Source organism: Nomascus leucogenys, chromosome 20 (genome assembly GCF_006542625.1).
Source record: "Nomascus leucogenys isolate Asia chromosome 20, Asia_NLE_v1, whole genome shotgun sequence".
NCBI classification, from domain to species: domain Eukaryota; kingdom Metazoa; phylum Chordata; class Mammalia; order Primates; family Hylobatidae; genus Nomascus; species Nomascus leucogenys.
The window spans coordinates 48355422-48368058 of NC_044400.1; the positions used below are offsets into that span (position 1 = coordinate 48355422).

General features: G+C 40.5%; 1 protein-coding gene across 1 annotated transcript in view; it reads right to left on the reverse strand.

Annotated features, from left to right (window-relative positions):
- TBC1D1 (TBC1 domain family member 1) overlaps window positions 1–12637 on the reverse strand; it is a 247157-nt gene that overhangs the window by 225145 nt on the left and 9375 nt on the right. Inside the window, exon 2 of the mRNA XM_030800843.1 lies at window positions 9377–9886. Coding sequence (XP_030656703.1) covers window positions 9377–9793 — 417 coding nt within the window. The 5' untranslated portion in view covers window positions 9794–9886. The remainder of the gene's footprint in view (window positions 1–9376; window positions 9887–12637) is intronic.

Sequence of the window (12637 nt, forward strand, 5' to 3'; positions counted from 1 at the left end):
CCACATGGCTCTGATCCACTGCAATATATTTCTAGACTTAAAAACAGGCTGTAGTTTAAAATGTGACCTTTATGGAAGAACTCTGAGCAAAATTCTATCATTAACAAATGAAAGGCAGCCAAAAAAAAAAAAAAAAAAAAAACAAAAGAAAAAACCAAAGGAGGTAGGGGAGAACCTGTGGTCACTTTGTGATGAATATTCCTATTACTTCCAGAAATACTTTTTAGGAAGCTACTCTAGTCCACGGCTAATGGGAAGAGAGAGAATGCAAGCTACATACATAGTTTAAAATGATCTAGTAGGCATATTTTATTTTTAAAAATTATATTTAAAATATTTTTTATTTTTAAATGTTGTGGGTGCATAGTAGGTATATATATTTGTGTGGTACCTGAGATATTTTGATACAGGCATACAATGTGTAATAACAACATCAGGATAAATGGGGTATCCATCACCTCAAGCATCTTTTGTATTACAAACAATCCAATCACACTCTTTTGCTTTAAAATGTACAATTAATTATTATTGACTATAGTCACCCCGTTGTATCAAATACTAAATCTTATTTATTCTTCTAACATTAACCGTCTCCCCTCACTCCCCAGCCCCCACTACCCTTTCCAGTCTCTGGTAACTGTCATTCTACTCCCTATCTCCATGAGTTCAATTGTTTTAATTTTTAGCTCCCATAAATAAGTGAGAACACACAAAGTTTATCTTTCTGTTAGTAGGCATATTTTTAAAAGGTAAAAATGAAATAAGTAAAATTAATTTTAGTCATGTAATTTATTTAACCCAGTATACCCAAAATATTATTTCAACATGTAATCATTATAAAAAAACTATTGAGATTTTTACATATTTTTTCAAATGAAGTCTTTAAAATCTACTGTGTTTTTTATACTTACAGAATATCTCATTTCAGATTGGTCACATTTCAAGTGCTCAGTAGTTGCAAATGACTACTGATTACTGTACGGGACAGTAAAGGTCTAAGCTATAAATAAATCTCCCTACGATGCAAGTCAACTTTAGGTGCAAGATACTTGTAAAGTCTATTCTTAGGGATGGATTTATTTTAAAAAAATAATTATCAAACTCAAAGCCTTTGGTAAAAAATGCGAAGCTATATAAAGTCATATGTGTAAAACAATAAAAAGACTTTAAAAAATTAAGCATCTATCACAAGGTGGATGCTTCTGGAGCCCACAGACTCATTTTTCAAAGTCAAAAATAAATTAGGTAATCAATCCGGTGTTAAGAACCCAAACCTTCCAACAAATACTTCGGAGTTCATGCAGTCCTGGACATTCTTTTTATAGATGAAAAAGAATTCCTGCCAGCCCTTGCACCCGGCAACCAGCTTCTGTCTAGTGTGACAGACAGTCAAGTGCTGATTAGCTGACATGGATACACTGCACTGAGTCATAGCTGCTGCATGGGACCCTAAATGAAACTTTACATAATAAATCAGGATGGGATTAAAGGCACCCAGTGGAAATTTAATATAGGTAAGAAGTCCTCCAAAACATACCTGACAAGACCCCCTCAAAATCATTACCTGTGTAGCAAAAGAGACAAATGTTTGAAATTTAGAAATTATGACCAAATGTAGAAGAGGGAAGAGGTGAGAATATTTGAAAAATAATACTGTGTTCTTCAGAATAATCACCCTCAGAAACAAAATGCTCTAGCTCAGTGTTATAATGTTCAATCTTCACTCTAGCAAAGAAAGAAAGTAATGAGCCGGCAAATATAACAGCCAAGCAAGAGATGCAATTGAAGCCAGGCTCTATTGAAAATCCTGAAGTAATGGTGCATACATTAAGTGGCTAACTTAAAATTCCAAGCAGATGGTGAATTATTAAAACAAATTAGTAATGGGTAAAATACAAACTGATACAAAGTGACACTCAAAAATAAAGTTTCAAAAATTTTTTACATTTAAGTAATAAAACTCAGCCAAGGCAACAATGGCTTTTGATACCGGGGATGGACTCCTGCTAATAACAAGAAAACAGCCTCAGAACGCCTTCCTGTTTAATATGCAAGGTAATATGCAGTCCAGAGAGGCTGGGTGAGGTGGCACTAGGTCCCATGCTGTTACTCGGAAAGGCGATGTGCTTACAGGGCCTCATGCAAGAATACACTGATTCCTTACAGGAAATTTCAAAAGGAAACATTTATTGGTTTAAAATCAAATCTACAAAGAGTCAAGTAGTCTTAAAATTAGTGGTAAGGGAGCCCACACATTTCAGTCTCAGATACGTGTCACCTTCAAGAAATGCAGCTTCATTGCCAAGAATCATAGAAAAGAAAACCCGTTTTGTCAAAGGACATTAAAAGGAATCCAAATACATCTTCTCCAGCGACGTTTAATAAAGTCGATTTCTACATGTCTGTTTCCCACGCAGCTGCTCTGTTTCACTCTCCCCCGCTCCACCCAGGCCCCATGCTCCTGTGTCGCACTGTTCCCCCTCAAACTTAGCCTCTCTCCCAGCAAGAAATAAGACTTCCTCTTTGGGAGAGGGAGAAACCAGGCTAGCAATTACCAGATTCTTTTAGCAGGGTGGAAAAGGGGAAGCCTGCGAGCATTTTCACATTAATGACATCTGTCCTGTCACAGTTGTTAAACACCCACGCCGTGTTCAGAGTGGACACCAAATCCAGAGGATAACAATCTTATTAGAGTCGGGAACAGTGCTTGAAGAGCCGTGACATATTTCGAGTGCGATAAGAAATGCCAGTTAAAAAACATTTGGCGTGGCCAGGCGCAAGTGTCTCATGTCTGTAATCCCAAGATTTTGGGAGGCGGAAGCGGGTGGATCACTTGAGGTCAGGAGTTCGAGACAAGCCTGGCCAACATAGTGAAACCCCATCTCCACTAAAAATACAAAAATTAGCTGGGAGTGGTGGCGGGCGCCTGTAATCCCAGCTACACAGGAGGCTGAAGCAAGAGAATCTCTTGAACCCGGTAGGCAGAGGTTGCAGTGAGCCGAGATCGCACCACTGCCTTCCAGCCTTGGCGACAGAGAGAGACTCAAAAAAAAGAAAAGGCGCTTACACCAAAAATACTTCCATGTACACTGTCTCTGACTTACCCTGGGCCCAGCACACACTCTGCCCACTGCCCTCGACCACACACCAGCCTGCACTTCTCCACCTATTACCATCTCAAGAACCCCCCGCCATTTCCCACTCAAAATCCCCTCTTTCCTTTGACCGATGTAAAACAGCACCATGTAATGTCAGAAGCCCCAGGCCAACACTTCTGCTACCTGCTCCTCAGTGCTGGAAAGTCCCTTTAAAGGAAGCAGAGCTTTTTCCTCCATGGATAAAGAAAAGAATGAAAATGCAATTACTCTTATGAATGATCTAAAGTGACAATCAGTATGAGGGGCAGATCAGATTTTCTTCTGAGTAGAGATTTTGTAGAAGAGACAAGGCTGAAGAACTGGAGAGAAGAAGAACCCTGAGATGATTTTCTTAGACTTGAGAATATTTCTAGGTCTGAGTCTGGGCAGACTCTTGATTTCTTTGGGATGTGATGAGGTAAAGATCTAGTCAGGGTCACTCATGCAACCATCAGTTTCCAGAGTGGATACGTTCATTTACTTACCATGTTTACTTACCATGGACTCAAAGGCAACACTACATTTTAACCCAGGACCTTATGCCACTGTGTTCACACATTCTGAGGGTTGTTCATGGGTGTTAGCAGAAAATGTAACCTATGGTCTTCATATACTCAATTAAAACGATCCATCACAACAGAATGAATAGAGAATCAGCTATGAGAATCCAGTTATCTTCTATTAATGCAGACAATAAGGAGATTTGAAAAAAATGTAAAACTCTTATTACTAAATATGGTCTCATACATTTGGGGAAAATTAGTCTAAACAAGGTTAAACAGCTTGTCTTGCTACAGGAATTTTCAGAGCTTTTAATGCACTAATGTACAACTCAAGAGGAAAATAGAAAATACAGTGTTTCCCTAGGAGAGCAGTTCTCAGAGTGTGGCATCCATAACTCAGTGAACCAATATTTTCCAAACTGTTGATGCATGATGGTATAGAATCATAGCTGCTTAAAAGACTTATTTAAGTGCTAGACAGGCTGGATTCAGTGGCTCATGCCTATAACCCCAGCACTTTGGGAGGCTGAGGCAGGTGGATTACCTGAGGTCAGGAGTTTGAGAGCAGCCTGACCAACATGGTGAAACCCTGTGTCTACAAAAAATACAAAATTAGCTGGGGTGGTGGTGCATGCCTGTAATCCCAGCTACTTGGGAGGCTGAGGCAGGAGAATCACTTGAACCCGAGAGGCGGAGGTTACAGTGAGTCAAGATTTCGCCATTGCACACCAGCCTGGGCAACAGATGAAACTCCGTCTCAAAGAAAAAAAATTTGCTAGATAGATCAATGGATTTTAATATAATAAAGTGCAAAAAATACTTCGATATAGTTTCAGATTTCATATTCCAGCTAACCTTCTAAAAACTACCACTTGTCGAGTTGTAGCATTAAATAAAAAGATCCACAATTTTCTAAAAAGGCTATGGATATAGTTCTCCATTTTCCTACTATGTAGCAGTGTGAGGCCAAATTTTCTTCATATACTCAATTAAACAACCCATCACAACAGAATGGAGAATCAGCTATGAGAATCCAGTTATCTTCTATTAATTCAGACATTAAGGAGATTCGAAAAAAATGTAAAACTCTTATTACTAAATATTTTTTGGAAGACATAGTTATTCACAAAAACATGTTAACATGTAAGTGTTTATTACTTTTGTTTTTTAACAAATTAATATCTTCACAATATCTGAGTTTTAATTTCTAGTAGAGTACGTATTAGTAGACATAACCCAAATAAACTGATGGTCTTTACGATCCTTCACAACTTTGAAGAGTGAAAAGAAATCCTTAGAACAAAATGTTTGAGATGCCGCCTGACTGTATTTGATCATGGAAGCTTTTCCATGTGGGGCAGTTTAAGTATACAAGGGGTCTTCAAAAAGTTCATGAAAAATGCTTTTTTATTTAAAAACTATGCATGGATTTCCATTTTTGGCACCAAATAAACTTGTACTAACTTGTAGCATGTCTGAACAGGATCTAGGATGAGGCTCTAAGAAGGATAAGACATCAGCTTGAAAAGACCCCCTATCAGAGAAACATGAATCCTGCTAAAATTGAAGCAAGAAGAAACATCAAACTTATGGTGAAGTTTGGGCGGAAGAATGGTGAAATCACTGATGCTTTACAAAAAGTTTATAGGCACGATGTCCAAAGAAATCAGCAGTTTACAAATGTATAACTCATTTTAAGAAAGGACGAGGCCAGGTGCGGTGGCTCATGTTCATAATCCCAGCACTTTGGGGGACCAAGGCAGGTGGATTACTTGAGGTCAGGAGTTCGAGACCAGCCTGGCCAACATGGTGAAACCCTGTCTCCACTAAAAATACAAAAATTAGCCAGGCATGATAATGTGTACCTGTAATCCCAGCTACTTGGTAGGCTGAGGCAGGAGAATCGCTTGAGCCCAGGAGGCAGAGGTTGCGGTGAGCTGAAATTGGGCCACTGCACTCCAGCCTGGGCAACAGAACAAGACTGCATCTCAAGAAAAAAAAAAAAAAAGAAGAAGGGACGAGACAATATTGAAGAGGAAGCCTGCAGCAGCAGACCATCCAGATAATTTTTTGAGGATAATATTCATCTTGTTCATGCCCTCATTGAAGAGGACCAACTAGCCAATATGATAGACATCTCTGCTGGCTCAGCTTACACAATCCTGGATGAAAAATTAACACTGAGCCAACGTTTTACTAGATGGGTGCCAAAACCATTGCTCCCAGATCAGCTGCAGACAAGAGCAGAGCTTTCAATGGAAATTTTAAACGGGTGGGATCAAGATCCTGAAGCATTTCTTCAAAGAATTGTAACAGGTGATGAAACATAGTTTTACTAGCACAATCCTAAAGATCAAGCCAAATTTAAGCAATGGCTACTGAGAGCAGAAGTGGTCCACTCAAAGCCAAAGTGGACTGGTTAAGGGCAAATGGTAGTAACAGGTTTTTGGGATGCCCAAGGCATTTTGTTTGTTGACTTTCTGGAGGGCCAAAGAATGATAACATCTGTTTATCATGAGAGTGTTTTGAGAAAGTTAGCCAAAGCTTTAGCAGAAAATCGCCTGGGAAAGCTTCACCAGAGTCCTTCTCCACCATGACAATGTTCCTGCTCATTCCTCTCATCAAACAGGAGCAATTTTGCAAGAGTTTCCATGGGAAATCATTAGGCATCCACCTTACAGGCCTAATTTGGCTCCTTCTGACGTCCTTTTGCTTCTCAATTTTAAAAAATCTTTAAAGAGCGCCAATTTTTCTCCAGTTAATAATGTATAAAAGAATGCATAAACATGGTTAAATTCCCAGGACCCTCAGTTTTTTAGAGATCGACTCAATGACTGTTAACATTGCTTACAAAAGTGTCTTGAACTTGATAAAGTTTATCTGGAGAAATAAAGCTTAAGTATATATGTGTTTTTTACTTTTTAATTCCATTTTTCCACAAAATGTTTTGAAGTTTCCTCATATTCTATGGAACATACAATAGAAAACACAATCTCATGGCATGCTTATAAAATTGTTCCTTTACATGCCTCTTCTCCCAAGACATTACTCAGTGAATCAATTAGATGCTGATCAAAGGGTTTCCTCGCAAACTGTAGTTTTGTGTTTATGATGCTGGCAGTAAATGCATGTCTTCCCTGGCAAATGCAGTTGGTGCTGACCTCATCTGTTTAGAAGAGGCCTTAACCTGGAGAATTATTTCACCCAGCAAATGTTATAAGTAGTCAAGAGAATGCTCCTAGAGCAGATAATCCTTTGCTATGAGATACAGTGACATTGGTGTCCCAAGAACAGAAAATCTATCACGCTGTTAGCATCATGGCCAGTGTGATTTACTGTTCTGTTTCCAACAACAAAATCACTGATTGAGGTATATACCTGTGCTACAAATTATTCTTTTATTAAATGAACAGAGTAATGACAATTTGTGTTTGCAAAAATGGTATGCAAGCCAAAAATCACTTAAGAACTGATTCATATTTCAACCATGGCTTTTTAGAATATAGAGTAAGTCCAATTCTCTACTTGGGGAAAGACTGAAAGTCCCAATTACAGAATTTGGTTATAAATCTCTCATGTCAGGCATCCGAATGACTGGCCAGAAGCCTGTTCTCAGATGGCCGTAAAAGATTTTGGGAAAGAGTCAAATGTGTAAAATGCTGAACAACGATTCCACGCACAAACTCTCCCCAAGGAAACTCAGTCCAAATACTATATAGAGAGCTGGACCGAGGTACAGGCTGTTCATTCCTCTCATTTTCATTCTGGAATTTGTCCAAATAATAGGAGCCATTAAGTTATACATGTAGTTTTTAAAATGTTCCTCAAAGATGACCAGAATCTCATCTTTGAAAGCTGAAGGCACTCATCTAGGTATCATGTTTCTTTTTACCTAAGACGTGAAATGAAATTAGCATATAATCTGCCTCTAGTAAAATTTTCTTGAACGAAAATGTTTTTATGGCTATAAATGCTTACTAAGTTTCAGGTCCAGTGCTATCTCATTTAGTCTTTCCAGCAACTCTATTGGGTAAATACTGTAATTATCCCCATTTAACAGATAAGAAAGCAGACTCAATTGCCTCAGGCCACCCAGTTTATGGGTGCAGAAGTGGGATTAGAGTACAGGAAGCTAGTCCCTCTGAATCTCCAAGCCTGATGCTGCCGTGCCCACTTGAGATGCATGGACAATAACATGAAACAATTTATAATATGAGAGTTTGATTCTGTGAGCGAAATGGTGGTTTTGAGCTCCATATTAGCCTTTATTTCACAAAGCCTTCTCTACCCTTTGGGTGTGTGTTAGGCTCCCCTCTCAGTCCTTCCGTTATGTCCTATACATAGCTCACGTGATCCTATTCCCCACTGATGCTCCTGCCTTCCTACAAGCCTCTACGAATATCATCTCCAACAGTACCTGCAACAGCAATTCTGAATGACTAGAAGAACCAACAAATGAACAAGCAAACGGGCATCTACTTGGTACCAAGAACATTAATTTCTAAATAAGGTTCTTACACCCTAGAGAGTATATAAAATAACCTAATGGAGTGCAGAGAGAAAACTTTAGCATTTCTATTTAGATTTTAAACTTGAAAATATGAGAACCTTTCAAGGCTTCACTGACAGTTAACATGTGGATTGACACTCGCATCCTCGCCCTGTACATGTGGCAGACAGCTTGAATCACATGTGACTTGGCTTGCTTGGCACCCAAAACAACGGCGAGAGTCCACAGTCCATGGGGTTACCTGTGGAGCCCTGAGCCCAACTGAGAAAGTGGCTATTTGCATTATATTTTCAATTTTATCTAAGCTAATCCTCATAAAATGGACAAGCATCTTCAAATGAGTCCTGCCCAGAAGTACAATGAATGCTAATAACAAAGCAAGCACAAATGAACAAGGAAAGAGCAGAGCTTTTACCATGTCTCATATTTTTTTCAGCCACATCATGCGATAATAACAAGCTAATCAGATCTGACATGAGGTTTGCGAAAGAAAAAAACACAAAGAACCCCTGATAGCATCAAAACTTAGAAGCATATCCACCGTTCTTATCAACGACCTTTGCCTAAGTGAACATTATGCCTTGGGAAACAGCATTTTTGCCTTGGCCAGTAGCATTTTTACACAGTTTACAAATAACTATATTTTTCTTAATAGGATTACAAATGTGGAGATTTAGAATTATGCCTTGGCCAGGAGCATTTTTACACAGTTTACGAATAACTATATTTTTCTTAATAGGATTACAAATGTGGAGATTTAGAATTTTGCCGCTCAAAGCGCAACCTGCGAAAGGGCAGCATCAGCATCTCTTGGCAGCTTGTTACAAATGCAGTCTTGGGGTCCACCCTAGACCTACTGAATCAAGATTCACACTTTAACAAGATCCCCAGGTGACTCACAAGCACACTTCAGTTTGAGAGGCACGGCTTTAGAACATTCATCTGAAATAATGTACATCTTAACAATTCTGCTCTTAATTAGTAGTTTTAGACTGATTTCTCTTGAATTTTTGAACTCAAAAACTGATGATTTCTCATATCTGTTTTCAAATGTGCTTAAAAACTATAAACTATCGCCATAAACCAAAAATTCAGCTAAGTAATCAATTTATAACTGCAGCATTAATTCCTTATTCATTTCAGTATACTTAAAATAAATTTCCTGACCCCATACAATAAAAACCAGCCAGCCACACCTTAGTCTTTTGGACCTCCATCTCACTTACTTTTGTTTGATCGTCGGCTTTGAACACATAGCAGATACTCTGCCGATGGACAGCGTCTTCCTTAATCAGACAAGCAAAGTAACTTGGGTCATGACTGTTGTGAATCAGTTTGTGAACATGCTGAGGCTTGCACTCAAAGATGCTGGAATAGATCAGGGGATCCCACTGTTGACTTCTCCCTGGCTCAGGTTCACATCTCAGTCCAGAGGGTGAAACGCAAAGCCGGACTTGCTTGGTTACAGGTTTCTTTCTGGAGGACTGCCTGCTGAGTCTTCGCACCTCGGCCACAACCCAGGGCAGCATGGGCATGGTGGTCAGGGAATGCACAGGCAGGGAGCCCACGAGCTGCAGGCCAAAGTCCACCGAGACCTCGTTAGGAAGCGGATGTTTCCTTGCTGTGAATGTTATTGGTTCCATCTTGGGAAGAGTCTGGGAACTCAGCAAAACAGTTACCACTGTTTTTCTGTTTTGGATCAAGCAATCTATTTTACACACTTCATATGCAGAAACCTGGGGGAGAAAACCAGAGGCATTAGAATTTAATGAAGTCATAGCAATAGCTACCTTAAAAGGGCTGTTATTTCAGAAGAACTCAAAAGCCTGAAACCCAAATGTAATAAGAGGCTCAAATAAGCTTCTCTGCCTAGAAAGAGCTTTCTCAAAATTGTATTCCATATAAAACCTGGTCATGGCATAACTGTCACACTCATTACAGGTAACAAAGAGTCCACTGGGAAACTGCTAGGAAACATAAACCTCCTAAAGCCAACAAAGGCCCCCATGATAGGAGACGATACAGTGCCACTCTGAGAGCATTAAACCTCATTGTATTATTTAACATATATTTCAATAAATTTTTAAAAGATAGTCAAATTCAGTATAAGTGACTCCCCCAAGAAATAACTCTTATGGGAAGAAATAGCTGCTCTCCATCACCATAGTCTAGTGAACCAGATCAGTTTTAAACAACTGATCTGGGACAAGTAATATGACTTATGATATTACTTACATTTTAAAAGACTCGTCCAGGTAGTCTAGAGGTTCTGAATCACAAATCCACCTTCCATTAACATGTATTCAGTGCCTTTTATGTTGCAAACATTGTCTTAAACATTGTTTTATTCAGTTCATGTGCTATAAGCTATCACCCCAACACCTGGCTTCTTCTCATCAACAGATATCAATGTTAGGCCAGGTGCAGTGGCTCACACCTGCAATCCCAGCACTTTGGGAGGCCAAGATAGGTGGATCACCTGAGGTCAGGAGTTTGAGACCAGCCTGGCCAACATGGTGAAACCCCATCTCTACAAAAAATACAAAAATTAGCCTGGTGTGTTAGTAGATGCCTGTAATCCCAGCTACTCAGGAGGCTGAGGCAGGAGAATTGCTTGAACCTGGAAGGCAGAGGCTGCAGTGAGCCAAGATTGTGCCACTGCACTCCAGTCTGGGCAACAGAGTGAGACTCTTTCTGGAAAAAAAAAAACAAAAACAAACAAACAAAAAAAACAAAACAAATGCTTCTACCAAACCCAAACCGAAACTCCCTCAACTACATTTCCCTCTCTATGTTCTTTCTTCCTTTTTTTTTTTGAGACAGAGTCTTGCTCTGTTGCCCAGGCTGGAGTGCAGTAGCATGATCATGGCTCACTGCAACCTCCACCCCCTGGGTTCAAGCAATTCTCCTGCCTCAGCCTCCCAAGTAGCTGGGATTATAGGCATGCACCACCACACCTGGCTAATTTTTGTATTTTTAGTAGAGACAGGTTTCACCATGTTGGCCAGGCTGGTCTCGAACTCCTGGCCTCAAGTGATCTGCCCACCTTTGCCTCCCAAAGTGCTAGGATTATAGGCATGAGCCACAGTGCCCAGCCCTTTTCTGTTTTCAACAACCACGTTTGATGTATCCTAACGCCTTCTTGTCCTATTGGATGACAAAACCCTTTTGTCCAAAGCTGAGATGTCTGTGGGATCTCAAGCTCTATTCTTTACTCACTTGCTCCCTGGATCTTCAGTCTCTCCTGTATCCAGCCCCTGCTCCTGCCCCACTCCCCTAGCACATGGACAAATGCTAAGGTGAAACTCCATGAAGGCAGGCATTGCATCTGTCTGATTCACTGCTATCTCCCTCGTGTCTGCCATAGTGCCTGACTCAAAGTAGGGACTCAATAAGTATTTTAAAAGAATAACTGAGGAGCTCAATAAGTATTTTAAAAGAATAACTGAGGTCTCTCCAATCAAAAAAAAAAAAAGATATTTCCTTTGATTTCAAACTTCCCTTGGCCATGGCTCTTTCTCTTCCTTCCCTCCAAGGTAAGGTCTACACTTACTCTCTCCACTTCCAGCTGACCATCCATTCCTGGTTTGTAAGGCCTGGTTTGCCCTAGGAATCCACCGAAATTCTGTTAACGTCGCCGTTGCCGAGGTCCTCAAGGTTGTAAAATTTAAAGGAGGCTATTTAGTCCCTGACTGCCTTGTTTGCTCTGACGAATTTCTCAATCTTGGCCACACCTTCCTTTTTTTTTTTTTTTTTTTTTGAGATGGCGTCTCGCTCTGTCACCCAGGCTGGAGTGCAGTGGCGCGATCTCTGCTCACTGCAAGCTCCGCCTCCTGGGTTCCCGCCATTCTCCTGCCTCAGCCTCCCGAATAGCTGGGACTACAGGCGTCTGCCACCGTGCCCACCTAATTTTTTTGTATTTTTAGTAGAGACGAGGTTTCACCGTGTTAGCCAGGATGGTCTCGAACTCCTGACCTCGTGATCCGCCTGCCTCGGCCTTCCAAAGTGCTGGCATTACAGGCTTGAGCCACCGCGCCCTGCCACACCTTCCTTCTTGAAACTCTTCTGGTTCTTATCTTACCTTTCTGGTTGTTTCTTTCCACGTACTTCAAAGGCTTTTCTTCCTCTGTTTGACTTCATCCTCTCCCCTCATTTCACCTGCTGTTTTGGGCAATCTCACCTAATCTTTTGGTGTCAAGCACCACATTCTGATCATCCGGCTGCTGATGACAGCAGCTGACTTCTATTGAGTACCACGCACTTTGCATTTGTTGTCTCATTTAACCTTCGTAACATTTATCCTCTAGAGCCCACTATGATGAACTAGGAAACTGAAGCCTGGAGAGCTTGAGTCACTTATCACAGGAGATGGGGGGCAATTTGCACTTGACTCTAAAGCCCATCCCCTTGACTGCTGCACAAGAATGCATCTACCACATACACCCTAATGATGCCCAAGTGTTCTGCTCCCACGGAAGCCTCCTTCC